The following is a 19,162-nucleotide window of genomic DNA, read 5'->3' on the forward strand; positions in this document are numbered from 1 at the left end:
TAGTTTAAGAAGACTATGTTTGTCTTTTGTTGTGATTTCATGACCAATTTATGCATAAATCCAAGTAATCCCAAAGGATTCACATACTTTTCCTTGCAACTGTATTATTAGAATCAAAACTTCAAAGTGAAATTAAATTTATATGTAAAAGAGAGATTCCCATCATATATATGGTTCAGGACTAACCTTGAATATGTGGTCCAGTTTTTCTCTGGAATAGTTGTTTTTCTTCTTACTGTGGATGAACAGAAAATCCACACTGTAATCCACATGAATAAATCAGCTGATCTAATAAAATATGGTGAGATTATTACTTAAAAAAAAAAGAATATAAGCAAATAACAGATACAAATAAAAGACTGATCTGTAATTAAATCAATAATTTTATAATGCATCAGGAATACTGTCGTAGAAGATCTAGGGAACCTAAATTCAATTCTCAGCAACTAATAGCTGAAACTGAGGGGTATTTATACTCAAAAGTTCAGGTGAGCAATCAATAGCTGGGTGAACTGGAACGCCGTAGCTTTTCATGTTCTGATGAGTCATTGTAGTCCTGAAAGCGAAAATTCTGGGAAATGGAGTTTCTGGGTTCGTCAGTCCAGAGCAGACTGACAAAATTATTCTTAAAGATTAAAACCAGCCAAAACGGGCACGTCACTCCACTGCTCATTGAGCTCCATTGGCTACCAGTTGCTACTCGCATCAAATTCAAAACCCTTACAATCGCCTACAAGGTGATGAGAGAACAGCATCCTTCCTACCTGCACTCACTCCTGAAGGTTTACGCTACCTCCCGCCCGCTGCGCTCCTCCAATGAACGTCGCCTCACTTTACCAAACAAACATTCACACAAAGCAATACAGAGTTCCCCAATGGTGGAACAAACTACCTTCTACTACCAGATCAGGAGAATCTCTCGCTATCTTTAATAAACTCCTGAAGACAGAGCTCTTCAAAGAGCACCTACTCTCCTAACACCTCTAACTAACTACCTTCTACTACCAGATCAGGAGAATCTCTCGCTATCTTTAATAAACTCCTGAAGACAGAGCTCTTCATAGAGCACTTACTCTCCTAACACCTCTAACAAACTACCTTCTACTACCAGATCAGGAGAATCTCTCACTATCTTTAATAAACTCCTGAAGACAGAGCTCTTCAAAGAGCACTTACTCTCCTAACACCTCTAACAAACTACCTTCTACTACCAGATCAGGAGAATCTCTCACTATCTTTAATAAACTCCTGAAGACAGAGCTCTTCAAAGAGCACTTACTCTCCTAACACCTCTAACTAACTACCTTCTACTACCAGATCAGGAGAATCTCTCACTATCTTTAATAAACTCCTGAAGACAGAGCTCTTCAAAGAGCACTTACTCTCCTAACACCTCTAACTAACTACCTTCTACCACCAGATCAGGAGAATCTCTCGCTATCTTTAATAAACTCCTGAAGACAGAGCTCTTCATAGAGCACTTACTCTCCTAACACCTCTAACAAACTACCTTCTACTACCAGATCAGGAGAATCTCTCACTATCTTTAATAAACTCCTGAAGACAGAGCTCTTCAAAGAGCACTTACTCTCCTAACACCTCTAACAAACTACCTTCTACTACCAGATCAGGAGAATCTCTCACTATCTTTAATAAACTCCTGAAGACAGAGCTCTTTAAAGAGCACTTACTCTCCTAACACCTCTAACTAACTACCTTCTACTACCAGATCAGGAGAATCTCTCACTATCTTTAATAAACTCCTGAAGACAGAGCTCTTCAAAGAGCACTTACTCTCCTAACACCTCTAACTAACTAACTACCTCTAACCCCATTTCCTTCTTCCCCTCCTTTACTCCTCTATCCTATTATTTCCCCCTATCTAAAGATGTTTTGGTATCAACTTCTATTACTTTTGTACTTCACTATTGTAAGTCGCTTTGGACAAAAGAGTCTGCCAAAAGTAATGTAATGTAATGTAATGTAATGCTTTTAACCACTGTGTCAATGCTTAATTTGTTCTACAATTAACACAGTATTTAAATATAAATAAATAATGAACAGTGCCAATCAGCAACAATGTGAATGTAATTAGAAAGAAAACAGCTAAAATGTTCTCCAGAATTACTAAACAAAATATGTTCTAAAGTGTACCTAATTCATTCTGAATACATTACTGTTCTATGTATTGTTCTAGAACACATTCTCCCAATCCTGGATGTATGTACTCACCCCAGCAACTGAGATGATAAATATATGCACAACAGATGATTAAGTTTTATTCAATGCTATTAAAGAAAAACATCAAGCTGCTTGGAGATGATCTTTGAACCTTTACATTTAACCTTTACATTGTCTATAATTTTCTTTCTAAACTCCCGAGACGACTCTTTCCTTCACTTCCTCTGGTCCATGTTGAGTGTGGTACACACCACTTCACCAAACAGCACAGTGCCTACCTGTAGCGTTTTATTTAGCCTGTGATGCTAATTAGTGGACACACCTTGATTTAATATGTGCCTTTACTCACATTATTTTCAGAGGTACCATCATTTTTGTCCAGGCCTATTTAAGGAGTTTACTTTTTAAAACAATTGTGTTGAAGCACAGTTTAAAATCAATGTGAGATTTTCATTTATTTATTTTCATAGAATTTTTATTTAGTATTACTTCTGTCACATTCAAGTTATTTCTGTGACCATTGTGGGTTTTTCATTCGCGCTTTATTTTCCTGGAAACTATCAGAGCGTGCACACACACACACACACACACACACACACACACACACACACACACACACACACACACACAAACACACACACACACAGCTGAAGCCATGTTTTCTCTTTCCATTCTGTTAAAGGTGGAATATGGAGCTACTCTAGAGTTTATTTCCTCCATTAAAGCTCTCAGTTAAAATCAGTTACTCAGCACATTAAAATGATCTCATTTATACTGACATTAACAATAAAACAAAGAATAATCTAGTCTGCCAAACACAACACACTGCACAATGATTGTTGTCCCTTCACAGAATATTTTTGTGATTAATACAATTAATGTTTTAATTTGATTGATATAACTTTTATAAATATAATTTAGTTTTGCCAATCTTACACTGATGCTTTTCTTCAAGAATATCTGGTAGGTCACATGGTGCACTGTTCAATATTTGAACGTGTGAGTTTAATGTTTAAATATTAAATATATTGTTTTCATTAATACATTTAATAAGAAAATCTTTCGATCATTTAAGAAGTGCAGTTTATTACAATATAATACTTTTCTAAACATGTTTTTTAAATAATGCAAAATACTGTTTTTTTTTATCTGACAAAATTACAAATATCATTTAGATAATGATTCTATCAGTACCACACACCCCTAATACAGATATATGTGTAATTCTCCAACCTGTAGCTGATATTGTAATTTACTCTCATTGTTCAGGTCAGTCAGTCTAATCTAAACCCCGCCTCCCCATCACACCCAGCTGTGTACAACGATCATTACATACAGAAAAACGTGTGTGTGTGTGTGTGTGTGTTTGTGTGTGAGAGAGAGAGTGTTATGCTTTAAAAATGTAAATTATAGTAAAAAATCAGTAAATGATGTAAGTGATGTTTCACTCACTGTGGGTCAGAGGTCATATCTTCACTGCTGAAATCAGGACGTTCCCCGAAGGACCGGTCACTCTTCATAGAAACACAGCTGTGTTCTGGAGAAGCTCCTCTCTGGGTTTCAGTTCTGTTAACATTAAACACAGTGAAACTCCAGCATTTACACAGTGAAACTCCAACACACAGCACATCTTTAATAAAGATCAGGAACTGAAGAGCTTCACTCTCAGAACAGAACAGTAGTTTAGTGCAGTGATGTACCGAGACCCAGAGCTTCCTCCTCCACTGCTGAAGTTTAGAGGATTCCACATGGACGCGTCACTCTTCATAGACACTCCACTGGGGGCTGGAGGTGCTGCTCTCTTCTCCCTGTAAACAGATCTTCATGATGATCCATGATGAGAGTAAAGTGTGGAGTAATGTGTTCCTTTACTAAAACTTATTCACAGGTTCCAGACTAACTTCTTCATAACCGTCCCAGAAGCATCCCGAAGCTTTCTGTCAGCTGCCCCAAACTGAAAAACGCTCGTCTAATAAATATACATATTTTAATTTCTTTAACAATACTGTTGAATATATTTGTGTTTGTTATGATGTCACAATGTCATCACCTGATTAGATCATATTTACTATATGTATTTTATAGATCTGTATCTAGTTAATAACATGTATTGTTAAGAGCTACACAATTACACAATTATACTGTATTATAAACTAAAAGGTATATTTTATACTGAACTCTAACAGAGATAAAGATCAGGGGTACGTTTCCCAAAAGCGTAGTTGCTAACCACGTTAGTAACTTACATAGTCTGGACGATGCAGCTGCGACGCAGGTGTTTCCCAAAAGCGTAGTTGCTAACTACATTAGCAACTTACATAGTCTGGACGATGCAGCTGCGACGCAGGTGTTTCCCAAAAGCGTAGTTGGAACTATGGAGGTAACCACGTTAGTAACTTACATAGTGCAGCACTTAGTTAAGCTACTCAGGTGTTTCCCAAAACCATAGTTCTAGCGAATGTTCGCAACTATCGTGGTTCAGCTGCGTCGTTCCAACTACAGCTCTAGACCTGTCGTAAGGAGTTCCTGGTGATTAGTGCAGACGATGGACGGTAGGATACAGAAAGCTGATTAATCACATTAATATTGCTGCACGAGGATTTAAGATGTCAAGTGTACATAATTCTTTTTAATGTTTGTCTTTATTACATTAATTGAGCCACTTCACTTTTACCCATGTGCGCCCATGGAAAATAATTAAATTGAGTACTCAAATGTATTTTGAAAATGTAAGTTAACTGCCCATTTTTAATGTATGTCTTTAACATTTAGCTTTATTTGGCCAACATGAATTAAGTGCTCTTTAGCTAAAATGTATTTTACAGTATTTTACAGAAAGATGTATGTCAATTATTCAAGCAGGCATCTCTTGAGTAAAGATAACTTGTGCTGTGAACATTTATGAATTAGTTAATAATTATTTTTTTAAACCCACTGTGCTATATGCCCTCTCTGAATAAGGGTACCAAACTGTCACTGGGGTGAAACTCTAAAATGGCTTTAATGTAAACACCTGTACCCTAAGGACCTTTGAGGGTATATCTGCATTGTTTGTACCCAGTGAATGTATCCATACAGTAGGCAGGAATGTGTCTTTTAATAATATATTTATAACAAAAAAAAAACTAAGTAAAAATGTCTTAAAATAAAAATGAAAATTATAGAGACATGTAATAAGCAGATGTTTTGAATTACCTAATTAATCCTCTGGAGGTAACAGGGCCAGACAGAGTGTAAATAAAGAAAGCCCCATATTTAAACATGCTTTCGGTAGGATATTTGGATCAAAATATCAGGAGTCAGTTTAGAGTTATTAGGGGTGATTATAACCCTTTTTTTTCATTGCTCATTTATTATTACTTTCATTATTATCAGCTGTCATTTACGCATTTGTAATACTCAGAAATAATGGCAAGGGGTTTCTGGTTGTTCAATGCACCCAAGAAGAACAGAATTACCATAAAAAATAATAAATAAATAAAAAATGTTTCACTGCATTGCACCAATGCATTGGCACTGGTGTTAAGAAGCACATCTCGATGGGTTGCACAATTCGACAGAACACCGCCCGCTGCACCGTCGTATGCATTGTAACACACATTTCTCAGGTCTTATATTAATAAGACTCATTCAGAATGGTGATGTATTAATATTTTGTTTTTAAAAAATTGCAATAGCAAATATGTGTATGTTTTTTTAAAGTAACACTGTCTGTTAAAATTAATAATGAATATATAGCAATTATTGTGTAGATTTTACTTGCAGTTTATTGTTATTTTATTAATAGTATTGTTGTCCTTTATGTTCTGGTGATAATTACAATATAAATAGCCTAAATAATAAATCTGTAACAATTTTTTGGCATAGTATTTTAAAGATTGTGAGTTTTGCACGATTCCTACTGGGAAAGTCTGGCCGAACATTTCTGAAAACACCTTAGTTTAGACCAGGGTGGTTCAAACCAACATAGTTTAGACTTCTGTGGTACCAACAAAGTACGATGGTTTCGGGAAACGGTCGTACTTCAGATGTTAGTTAGTTTAACGATGGATCGTACCACGTTAGTTCAATGCTAGGCTCCGTCGTTGTACCGGAAACGCACCCCAGAACAGAATAGAACAAGTCTTTCTGTAATAAGCTTCATTCCACAGCTTTAATAACAAACCAAATCACTTCCATCTGATCTATATAAATGCAGCACATCAGGATTTCCTCATTTCTAATGCTAATGTAAACCCAGACAGCGTGTGGTAAAATCCGAGACGGATCCTCACAATGGATCTGGTTCAGAGTTCACTTTCACTACAGACTAATCCGATCCAAATTTGGAGCAAATGGTCACATTTATGTTAAAATATATGGACCATATTTTTTTTTTACACAAATATGCAACCACCCCATACCATAGCAACCACCTAGCAACAGCATAATATCACTACAGCAACCACCTAATACTGTTTCTGTGGTTTGTTAATCGTTTCTGTGTTTAAATACAGATTAGAATCACATTCTACTATAAGAATAACTGGCTGGTTTGTTAAGTGTTTCTCTGTGTTTAAATACAGCACAGGGTTCTGACTCTGGTCCAGGAGAAACTCTGTTCTCAATATTTTAAAACTGTAAAATATGCAGATCACAGCTCCAGGATTAGAGCTGAAACCATTACAATACAAAACTACTTTACATATTAAACCCATCACTTAATTTACTCACTTTAGGACAGGAGGTCCTCCTCCACTGCTGGAGTTCTGAAGATCCATCATTTACTCTTCTTCATTCACACACAGCTGAACACTGCCGACACCGACCCCTGAGAACAGATCAGCCGTTACAATAAAACCTTTATTCTTACAATAAATAACAGTGTGATTTACCCTCATTACACATTATTCTACAGATTACAGAAACATTTCCTGTTATTATAATGATTACACAACATTATAAATATACACACTGTTCTATTATTAATAATGATATTATTATTGTTACTGAATCAGAATAGAGATTATTTAAGTATAATATAAAACAGCAGGATTAAAAACACTAACACACCACGTGATCTTGAGCTCCGTTGCTCCCCCTGCTGGTTAAACAGCGCTACTGCATATAAACACGCCTTTATAGCAGTTCCGTGTTTTTATCTCCCCAACAGATCAAAGCCCACATTAAGCAGTAATGCGCTTTAAACAGCATAAACTACACTGTGATCAATAAATATCAATCTATATCTGCGCATTTCTCTTCAGTTTACAGCATTATTGATCTGTTACAGCTGATTGTTCTCCAGCCGGTCTGATCTAGACCAGGTCCAGGTCTGATCCAGGCCCGGTTCAGATCTCCATGCTGATCCTGGTTCTTCCAGTGGAATCGGACACTGAGCTGAGCTTAAATAACCGGTTCTGGATCTGAGGAACCTTTAGAACCGGTTCTGACTTTAACCTACACGATTCTTTACTACATTAATTTCAGTTCTGAACTTACCGAGTGAATCCGGACTTCTGTCCTCTTCTAATGGCGGAGACTGAACTTGCTTTCACTCTCTCCTTTACTGCGTCACACCTCTCTCACTCTAAGCCCCGCCCCCTTGCTCTCTCACAGCGAATAGGCGCTGGGTGGGGGGAGCTATTGTTCGTTTTTGGCTATTGTCTGCCAATGATATCAAAGGGCTCAATGGAATGTTTGAATCCCCGCACTGCGCATGCTCTGACCCACATTTTATAACGTTTTCATGAGTTTTTCAGTTTGATGATTCTGTTTTCTTTGACCGCATTAAACAGCCTGAGCTCACTGTCATTATTTATTTAAGGGTTACATAAAGGTAAATGACAATTAAACAAATAAAAAACAAATAAAATAAATAAACAATTTATAAACAAACTAAAGAAAAAATGTTTCTAATCACCTCTTTTACCTTAACTTCACACTGATACAGTGATTTAAATCAGTAAATAATTTTATTTACCTCATAAATACACATTTTTTAAAAATTAAAAACACAGTTGGTATTTTATGTTCTCTGATGTGTCTATACTGCACATGTGTGCACTGTGATAATAATGCTGAGAGAAAGGTGCTTTGCCTCCATCTAGTGTCTTTGAGATGTTCTGCATTTTATATAAGGGTGGTTGACATGACATGGTCTTTTTTTGGTCCAGTGTGTCAAATATATGTAAATTATAGAAAATATGTCAAAAACTGTGGTGATATTGTTCAGAAATTGCTGATTTATATGAATTTACAGAGCATTCATATGATTAAAATTTTTTTCACATTTTTCAGTGAAACGAAAAAAATGCTCACATGGTCTGACTGTTCCAATCACATTTCATAAAGTTATATTTTTAATAAAAACAAGTAAATGAGGACTTCCAGTTGGACATGATAGGAGTAGCAGGGTGAGTGGTGAGCTCCTGATCTAACTGAAGGATAAAACCCTCACTATCCAGCTGATCACCAACGTCAATAGAAATTCATTTCAGGTTAAATGTTGGTCATGAAGTCAGATATATAAACTGCGTCAGGATAAAATCTAAAACTGTTACGTACCTGCACTCTTAAAAATTCGACTAACTTTAACTCAGAAAAACTTGATGGATGAGTGGAGCAAAAACCGAGGCTGATAGGAGGAATAAAACAAGATTATCCTCTGAGTTCTGCCCTTTACGTTCCAGCCATAATGATGAAAGAATACAAGGTATTAAAAGAGGAGATTATTTAGTTAAAATCACAGCTTATACAGATGATATTACAGTTTTTATTAAAACAAAAAAAGACAAACATTATAATGGAATATTATAAATTTTATGAAAAAAAGTTTCTGGTGCAAAGCTTAATATGGCTAAATCTGAATGTGTGTGGATTGGGGATCAAAGAAAGAAGTTCAGAGTCGATGTTCCAGATAAAGAGCAAATAAAAATTTTAGGTGTGTATTTTAATAATGGTGACTGTGTGGACAGTAAGTGGAAACAAAAAGAGGAAGTAGTTTCTGAAGAAATTAAATCCCTCTAACGACACGTCCAACGATCAGTCACCCAAACCGAGTTCAACCAGACGCAGTGGAGGAACCAGGTCCAAGTGAAGCTCTCTACAATGGAAGTGAAAGAGTAGAGGATGGAAATGACCGTCATCATGAAGATTTAAGTAGCAGCGGAAGCAGCAGCAGCAGCGGAGAGACAGACGGAGGAAATCCGAACACCAGCACCTCGTCTGAAGGAGACAGCAGCGAGGAGTACGAGTCTGCAGCAGCCGAAACACAAGCAAACCAAGTTTCTCCTCCTTCTTCATCACCTCTCCTTCCATCTATGACCAGATCGACCACCATACATACGCACAGGGGCTGCTGCATCCAACAAAAAGAAACGGAAGAGTAAACGTAAAAAAAGAGGTTAGAAGCAGAATGAACAGTACACTAAGAAAAAGTAAAATAAATAAACATTTCTTTATCTCCTCTGTCTGACTTAATATTGCACTATGCAGTGTTGGGGGATTCAGTAAAAAAAGAACAGGAATGAGAAATTTAGTATATTTAAAAAAAGTAGAGATTTGGTGTGTGGTTTGGTTGTGTTTACAGGAAATGAAACTAAATACATATGAAGATATAGAAAATCCCCCCAAAAATGTGGGATAATGGTTATTCCTTCTTTTTTATTGGACAATGTAAAGCTGATGGAATTGATTTATTATTTTATAATCAATTGTTTGAAATAATTAATTACAGATAATTGATTCCCGGAAGGTTAATCTATATTGATTGTTTTTATAACAAGAAATTTATAATTCATAATGTTTACACAGCTCAAGATCGAGTTATTAAAATTACACTTTTTAGAGAATTTAATGTCACGCAGAGCCTACAGCGACCACTTCATCAGATTCTGGATCAGGAGAAGCACCCAGCCGTGATCATGTCTGTGAGCTCCTTTTTCAGTCTTCAGTCTCATTACTTTGTAAGACATCTACTACTTCATAAGTCTGTCTAATCGAAGAGAGTTTGAGATCTGCTTTAATACAGGAGAAAGCTCTCCATGTTCTCCCTCAACTTCACTCTACCAACCAGCAAAACTGGAAAGATTTTTTTCCTCTACCAGCATGGATGTAAAGACACTTGTAAAATTCTGGACTGGACACATCTCTGATTATGACACTGAGCTATATTTAAAACATTGCTGTGATATTCTGAAGCCAGTTCACCTACTGTCGTGCAGAGCTTTTTAACTGTACCGCGGAGCTCATACTGTTGTGTGGAGCTCTTTAACTGCTAAAACAGTTAAAGGAAAAACGGTACAGAATGAACTCCACGCGACAATAGGTGAGCTCAGCGGTACAGTTAAAGAGCTCTGCGAGACAGTATGAGCTCTGCAGGACAGTTAAAGAGCGCAGGACAGTAGGTGAGCACCGCGCGACAGTAGCTTTACCCAAAAAAAAAAACTATTTTTTGAGAAATTGAATCAATTCTGATTCGTTTAATGTTAGAGTCGCAATTCGAACTCAAATTGATTTTTTCCTGCACCACTAGATGGAATGTTGACAGTATGAATGTATGTGTGTCCAATACATTGCCACCATTTCTAATGTTTTTAATAATTTCCTGCAGGAAATTGAAGCAGAACAGATGCGGAGGAACGTTAAGATTGTAGCAGTGGCAGAAGATGGCACAACAGTAATGATCACAGATGATCTGGATGAGCTGTGTGTTGCCCCTGGGCTCCTTCCTGAGGATGAAGAGGTTTTCAAAAACTTGCCAGTAGTCCTCACTGCAACGTCAGAGGGGGACAAGATAACTGAGATTGAAGTGGGGGGGCTCCGAGTAGTCTGCCAAGTCTTGCCAATCCTGGTTCAATTCTGGTTCAATCCTGCAGGACATCTGTTACATAATTAAAAAAATTAAATATGTTTCAATCATGTTCTATACTTTTTGCCCAACTTAAATGTTTAATTTAATAATTTAAAATTAAGATGTTTTTCTTCAACTCTGTCATTCTTTATTGTGGCATTTATACTGATTATATATAATATAATAAAACTAAGAAAGATGAATATATATATATACCAACATTGCCGACATACTGATGTAAGAGATAAACCAAAGATAACACAGTTAGCTAACATAGCATTGTAGTGCAGCAAGCCTGGACCAGCTAGCCAATGCACAAGCTAACTAGCCAATGCACCACATAGATTTAAAATGAGATATTTAAAGCATCCACTACCAAAGAAATACAGATTCTTCTTTTTATGCTTCCTAAAAAGTGCTAACATTACTTAAGTTCTACTATTTTTTAACTTACCAGCATATATTTTTGCAGGCTCAAGCAGAAAATGGAGAATGACGGAGTCCATGCACACTGCAGCTCTCCTGAAGCTTGACTGAAAACAAAATGGCCTCCCTGATACACCAGGGGCCTCAATTATAAAGAGCGCATATGCATAAAGCAGGCCTGAACTGTTTGCCATGAAAACGATCGTACATTTAAGTAATGTTAAGTAAAGTACGGAAATGCATTTTCGTTCATACCGCATAAATCAAAATTAAGAACTGAAGATTAAGGAAGAGTAATTTATACCTGTTTAAATATATATTTTTGTCAGCATGTATTAAGTTTCAATGCTTACAGTATCTTATTCTGCTTTATATGTAGAATTGTTTATGCTAACTTGTGTATTTCAGTCTGTCGTTCATTTCAATTTTATTTATTTTATTTCACAAATATTATTTACAAATATTATTATTATTATTATTATTATTATTGCTGCAACAAATATGACTAAATAATAAAGAGAAAGGGAACTGTTATGGGCTGGTAATAATTGCAGATATGGTCTTGAGGGTGTGGTGTTTAAGTAGTGCTTTTAATGTGAACTTTCCAGTGTCAGTGATAGAACCAGGAGTAGTCTCAAACCATACTTCACAATCTCATATAATTCAACTGATGCTGAATGTTCTATGTTTTATTATATTAGTAAATAAAGAGTAATTTGACCATGAACTGCATTAAACTGTAGGTAATATTTTAAATGGTATGCCTATTTTTTACGTTTTCATCTTCAAACATACTATTTCATAATTTCTAATGGATATGTGTTCACTGTATTTAATATCTACCAAAAATGATTCAGTAAGTTCTATAAACTTATACGTTCCAAGCACTGAGAATAGGTTGATTCCCTAAAAGAGTCGGATCTTCCCTGAGGATTGATTTCATGAAACAGTCGGTTCTTTCCTATGAATCAGTGCGACTCCTCAGCTAAATACCCCTTTTTACCCCATTTACTGAACACACCGCCACTAAGCCCACTCACTCCCTGTGATGTGTGGTGTGTTGTGATATGAAGAGATATAGTGTGATATAGTTTTAGCGTATAATTTGATTTAAACCTTTAGGAACGTGCCTGGTAAGCCAACAGGCTACACACGCCCAGCCCCCACCCCGCACTCACCTCACACTCCTGTCTTAAACACCGCTCCACAAACCAGTCTCCAGTAATCCTCATTTATCTCCAAACAGTGCTTGAAGAAATTTGAGCAATAAAAAAAATAAATGTCTATTTGAATCCACTGTAACACAACTTCCCTTTAAGCTACCGGTATGTAACTTATATGGATGGAAAGCTTAAAGTCTTTTCTGGCTTGTTACCCGACACTCAACACAACAGTGCACAACATCACTTGTTTAGGGGTAGAATATACAAAAACACCTTCTTTACTGCAAAATAAGTAATAAAACAAGTAGTTTTTATTATTATAAAGTATCCAGGCTTTAGAAAGTAGAAAGTAGAAAGTACCATTCCAGCTTTAAATCTCTATAATATCTAACCAGTGAAAGAGAGCAGTTCATAATTTTACATGGTGATTCTAAACACTTTAAAGCAAAATATAGAGCTGCAAAACCACCTTATCCATATAAATATTTTATTTTATGGATCTGAAAATAAAAAAATTTAAATAGAAAATCTGAAAAGCGCCTCAAAAATGTCCTTTATTTTTTCTTAACATATTTTGACCATTACATGTTCAATGAAATCATTTTAAGTGTTTTCAATTAATTTTCAAAAAGCTTCTAAGTAATATTAATTCATAAAATTATTTTTTTTATCTTTTAAATCTTTATCTGATTTAAATTTGAATGAAACATGTTTAAGTGAAGGGGCCCACTCCGGCCATGCCCTAGTGTCTCAGTCCAGTTACCCTGTTCACCACCCTCTCTGTCAAATTTTACTCCTAAACTCATTATCAGTTTCTTTAAAACACAAATTCAGGTCAGTCTAGAGAGAGAGTAAAGCAGAGAGAGTGCACAGTAGCAACACAGAGAAAGCCACAGATAGTAAAGCAGCGAGAGCCAAAGAGAGTAAAGCAGAGAGAGTGCACAGTAGCAACACAGAGAAAACCACAGATAGTAAAGCAGCGAGAGCCAAAGAGAGTAAAGCAGCAAGAGTGCACAGTAGCAACGCACAGAAAGCCACAGATAGTAAAGCAGCAAGAGTGCACAGTAGCAATGCAGGGAAAGCCATAGATAGTAAAGCAGCGAGAGTGCACAGTAGCAATGCAGGGAAAGCCATAGATAGTAAAGCAGGGAGAGTGCACAGTAGCAATGCAGGGAAAGCCATAGATAGCAAAGCAGCGAGAGCCACAGATAGTAAAGCAGAGAAAGTGCACAGTAGCAACGCAGAGAAAGCCAAAGAGAGTAAAGCAGCGAGAGTGCACAGTAGCAGCGCAGAGAAAGCCACAGATAGTAAAGCAGCGAGAGCCAAAGAGAGTAAAGCAGAGAGAGTGCACAGTAGCAATGCAGAGAAAGCCACAGATAGTAAAGCAGCGAGAGTGCACAGTAGCAATGCAGAGAAAAACACAGATAGTGAAGCAGCAAGAGTGCACACGAGCAATGCAGAGAAAGCCACAGATAGTAAAGCAGCGAGAGCCAAAGAGAGTAAAGCAGAGAGAGTGCACAGTAGCAGTGCAGAGAAAGCCACAGATAGTACAGCAGCGAGAGCCAAAGAGAGTAAAGCAGAGAGAGTGCACAGTAGCAACACAGAGAAAACCACAGATAGTAAAGCAGCGAGAGCCAAAGAGAGTAAAGCAGCAAGAGTGCACAGTAGCAACACAGAGAAAACCACAGATAGTAAAGCAGTGAGAGTGCACACTAGGAATGCAAAGAAAGCCACAGATAGTAAAGCAGCGAGAGCTCACAACTGCAGCGCAGAGAAAGCCAAAGAGAGTAAAGCAGCAAGAGCCAAAGAGAGTAAAGCAGAGAGAGTGCACAGTAGCAGTGCAGAGAAAGCCACAGATAGTAAAGCAGCAAGAGCCAAAGAGAGTAAAGCAGAGAGAGTGCACAGTAGCAGTGCAGAGAAAGCCACAGATAGTAAAGCAGAGAGAGTGCACAGTAGCAGTGCCGAGAAAGCCACAGATAGTAAAGCAGCGAGAGCCAAAGAGAGTAAAGCAGAGAGAGTGCACAGTAGCAACACAGAGAAAACCACAGATAGTAAAGCAGCGAGAGTGCACACTAGCAATGCAGAGAAAGCCACAGATAGTGAAGCAGCAAGAGTGCACACTAGCAATGCAGAGAAAGCCACAGATAGTAAAGCAGTGAGAGTACACAGTAGCAATGCAGAGAAAGCCACAGATAGTAAAGCAGCGAGAGCCAAAGAGAGTAAAGCAGAGAGAGTGCACAGTAGCAATGCAGAGAAAGCCACAGATAGTAAAGCAGCGAGAGCCAAAGAGAGTAAAGCAGCGAGAGTGCACAGTAGCAACGCAGAGAAAGCCACAGATAGATAGTATTTTATTTTAAAGGGTCTGGTGTTCATTTTCAGGCTAATTAGCTAATTAGCAAGTTTAGATACTTAGATTCATAGTTTATAGCAGTGTTGATAAAGTCAGCCAGCCATTTATCATCTATTAAACCAAATTTACAGTCTGATATAACCTACAATATGAAATGAGGGTTTATCAGACAAAACATTAACAACACTTTTTATATGATTTCATTTATTAAGGGAAATAAATCGAGACGATTAACCCATTTTGAATGATGTATTTCATTGAACACTGTGTTGTAAGATTTAACACTGTGCTCAAACTAAATGTATGATTTGAACATGTCCTATTTGCAGTGTCCTGCGTGATCACATGTTTAATTATCTGTTCCAGACTTTACCCTTTAATCTTAGTTTCGCTTCCTTTCTAAGAGAACATGACACCCTAAAATTTAGAACATTAACTCAACACTTTGGTCACGTTTTTATGACTAGGCACAAATAAGAGATGACTGTAACATGTATGGATGTTTCTAGAATGTCTGTCCCTCCCAGAAAGTGGTATAAAGATGGTTGTAAAGAAAATGAGAGCCAGAGCATGCTCTCATCTTTCTATCCTCTGTGTTTATCTTGTAAACTGTATGTCCTAACACTGTAGTCAGCATTGCTCACCCAGACCTTGAGGGTCCAGTCATGGGTCGTTCTACGAAATTACTGGACTCTAAGGAACCAGACGCAGACATTTTTGAATGTCCAGTCAGGAGTTCAAGCCAACTTCAGTTGCACCACAAAATGCAGTGTTACTCCAATGTGCGTCCTCCAATGTTTTCACAGTGGTTCCAGCTTGTTAGTAGAATTACAATAAATATGGCCTAGGAAATCCATTTGAAACTAAAAGGTAAACATACATTCTTACTTGAGTTTCTTCATGTTCATGAATACAGTGTACTTCCCTACAATCCATATGCTGGTGAATCTCAGATCAGATACCGTGAAGATCTCTTTGTTGAAGGCACCTTTGGTTATTTTGAAGGGACCCCCGCTGCCATAAAATAATTGTGTGGTACTGGATGGTGCCAAGAAGCAGATATTGATGAAGTGCTTTTATAAAAAGCTTCAGAAATCTGGCAGAATGACAATGTTTTCATGCATTCTTACATGTATAGAATGCGTAATTAAATTAAAATCTGTTCAGTGTAGCAAGCTCAGCAGTTTAATACCTGGTGCTAATTAAGATGTTAATAACTGAAGAGTAACTGTTTATTTTACCTTGGGTGTATCAACAAATATCTTTCAATTATGATTACTTATCTTAGTATCTATAATTACATAATTATTGTGTGAAACCTTGTATTTTATATGCATTAACCAATACTCACATTGTATTTGATCATTTATATTACTCACAGTGTATTTTATACACATTTATATAGAAGATTAACCAATACTCACAATATATATTATTTACACATATAGATAAACATTGTTTGATCAGGCATATGACTAACACATCTATTATGACAAATTAACCCACATGATACATAAGGCATTTACTAACACATAGGATTTAATATATGGCGGACTAACCACGCGTTACTTACACATTAACATATAACATATGAAATCTATTGTGTGACTATTGCGTAGCTCATGCTTGAAGCATTTCGTTCACTGCATGACCCTAACTAACGGCCATCAATCATCGGATGGTACACTCTGTATGATTTCGACTGGTACACTTGGTACGGGGCTAAATTGCTACAGAAGAGGCTCTTAGATCAAAGCGGCCTTCTGTGTGTGGGGGAACCTGCAGCTGCTTCAAAGAGGGGGGTGACGCACACTCACACAGATAGTGCCACGATGTTCCATTCTGGAAGAACACAGTCAAGGTCAGACACTAGTGGTCCAGTCAGACACGTGAAACTTGAGTACTAACACATGAAATTATGCTTATTAACATGACCTAATCGTTAGCAACGCCTCATCAGCAGGTTTCACGTCATTTGGGGTATAAACATGGAGTCAGATCAGAGGGGGGTCAGAACTTCTACTGGGACGGCTGTTAACTGTCTTGTATGTATTGGTTCTCCTGAATTCAGTAATAAATACTTGGTTTGCTTCCAACTTCACTCCACCTGTCTGCGACTCTCTATCAAACGAACACGTAGGGGAGTTGTACCCCGGATGAGGGGTGGGTGTAAACCCACATTTCATTTTCTTTTTTTACAACACTAGCTAGGGTAACTAATGTTCACTACTTTATTTCAGTGTGGAATGTTTTAGCTAGGTAGGTTAACTAATGTTAACTACTCTATTTTAGTGTGGAATGTTTTAGCTAGCTGGGTTAGCTAATGTTAACTACTTTATTTAAGTGTGGAATGTTTTAGCTAGCTAGGTTAGCTAAATGTAACTACTTTATTACAGTGTGGAATGTCTTAGTTAGCTAGGTTAGCTAATGTTAACTACTTTATTTAAGTGTGGAATGATTTAGCTAGTTAGGGTAACTAATGTTAACTATTTTATTTCAGTATGGTATGATTTAGCTGACTAGGTTAACTAATGTTAACTACTTTATTTCAGAGTGGAATTATTTAGCTAGCTATGGTAGCTAATGTTTACTACTCTATTTCAGTGTGGAATGTTTTAGCTAGCTAGGTTAGCTAAGGTTAACTACTTTATTTAAGTGTGGAATGTCTTAGTTAGATAGGTTAGCTAATGTTGACTACTTTATTTCAGAGTGGAATGTTTTAGCTAGCTAGGTTAGCTAAATGTAACTACTTTATTTCAGTGTCAAATGTTTCAGCTAGCTAGGTTAGCTGATGTTTACTTAATTTCCAAGTGAAACAATTTAGCTAGCTAGGTTAACTAATGTTAACTCCTTTATTTCAGTGTAGAATGTTTAAGCTAGCTAGGTTAGCTGATGTTAACTACTTTATTTAAGTGTGAAATGTTTCAGCTAGCTAGGTTAGCTAATGTTAACTACTTTATTTCAGAGTGGAATTATTTAGCTAGCTAGGGTAACTAATGTTCACTACTTTATTTCAGTGTGATAAGTTTCAGCTAGCTCGGTTAGCTAATGTTAACTCCTTTATTTCAGTGTAGAATGTTTTAGCTAGCTACTTAAGGCAATGTGAACTACTTTAGTTCATTGTGGAATGTTTTAGCTAGCTAGGATAAATAATGTTTGCTTCATTTCAAAGTGGAAAGATTTAGCAACCTAGGTTAGCTAATGTTTACTACTTTATTTAAGTGTGGAATGATTTAGCTAGCTAGGGTAACTAATGTTTACTTCATTTCAAAGTGGAAAGATTTAGCTTGTGAAGAGTAACTGTTTATTTTACCTTGGGTGTATTGACAAATATCTTTCAGTTATGATTACTTATCTTAGTATCTATAATTACATAATCATTGTGTGAAACCTTGTATTTTATATGCATTAACCAATACTCACATTGTATTTGATCATTTGTATTACTCACAGTGTATTTTACACGCATTTATATAGAAGATTAACCAATACTCACAATATATATTATTTACACATATAGATAAACATTGTTTGATCAGGCATGTGACTAACACATCTATTATGACAAATTAACCCACATGATACATAAGGCATTTACTAACACATAGGATTTAGTATATGGCGGACTAACCACGCGTTATTAACACATTCACATATAACATATGAAATTTATTCTTGAAGCATTTTGTTTACTGCATGACCCTAACTAATGGTCATTAACTCGACTGGTACACTCGGTACGAGACTACATTTCTACAGAGGAGGCTTTTAGATCAAAGCGGCCTTCTGTGTGTGGGGGAACCTGCAGCGGCTTCAAAGAGGGGGGTGACGCACACTCACACAGATAGTGCCACGATGTTCCATTCTGGAAGAACACAGTCAAGGTCAGACACTAGTGGTCCGGTCAGACACGTGAAACTTGAGTACTAACACGTGAAATTATGCTTACTAACATGAGATGATTTTAGCAACGCCTCATCAGCAGGTTTCACGTCATTTGGGGTATAAACATGGAGTCAGATCAGAGGGGGGTCAGAACTTATGCTGGGACGGCTGTTAGACGGTCTTTCATGTGTTGGTTCTCCTGAATATTCAGTACTTTGTAGAGAGATAATAAGGGGCACTGTCAATCAAACTTTTTGACAGGTGACCTTTTGACCTTTGCTAGGTGCCCTTTGACCTCTCCCCCACAGCACATGCCTCCTTTTC

At 37.0% G+C, this 19,162-nt stretch overlaps 2 protein-coding genes and 1 long non-coding RNA gene across 14 annotated transcripts in view; 1 reads left to right on the forward strand and 2 right to left on the reverse strand.

Annotated features, from left to right (window-relative positions):
* Positions 1-7,751, reverse strand: part of LOC111189991 (zinc finger protein 239-like) — a 269,338-nt gene extending 261,587 nt beyond the window's left edge. For 2 of the 10 annotated variants that reach the window (XM_049477077.1, XM_049477075.1), the window contains exons 1-5: positions 7,234-7,644; positions 6,895-6,991; positions 3,882-3,989; positions 3,634-3,747; positions 187-235 (exon numbers count right to left, since the gene is read on the reverse strand). In XM_049477077.1, coding sequence (XP_049333034.1) covers positions 187-235; positions 3,634-3,747; positions 3,882-3,989; positions 6,895-6,944 — 321 coding nt within the window. In that variant the 5' untranslated portion in view covers positions 6,945-6,991; positions 7,234-7,644. The other 8 variants (XM_049477079.1, XM_049477082.1, XM_049477078.1 and 5 more) reach the window with 8 other exon arrangements.
* The window catches only part of LOC111197331 (NACHT, LRR and PYD domains-containing protein 12-like), a 686,367-nt gene that overhangs the window by 580,291 nt on the left and 86,914 nt on the right, over positions 1-19,162 (forward strand). The window lies entirely within an intron of this gene.
* Positions 884-1,812, reverse strand: LOC125801587 (uncharacterized). Of its 3 annotated transcripts, XR_007438780.1 has the most exons (4): positions 1,703-1,812; positions 1,511-1,599; positions 1,099-1,407; positions 884-995 (listed from the first exon to the last, which is right to left on the reverse strand). It is a non-coding gene; the product is annotated as an uncharacterized LOC125801587 (long non-coding RNA). The 3 variants fall into 3 exon arrangements; XR_007438779.1 differs by having other exon boundaries at positions 884-1,407; XR_007438781.1 differs by having other exon boundaries at positions 884-1,393; positions 1,497-1,599.

This window comes from Astyanax mexicanus, chromosome 4, assembly GCF_023375975.1.
Source record: "Astyanax mexicanus isolate ESR-SI-001 chromosome 4, AstMex3_surface, whole genome shotgun sequence".
Taxonomy (NCBI): domain Eukaryota; kingdom Metazoa; phylum Chordata; class Actinopteri; order Characiformes; family Acestrorhamphidae; genus Astyanax; species Astyanax mexicanus.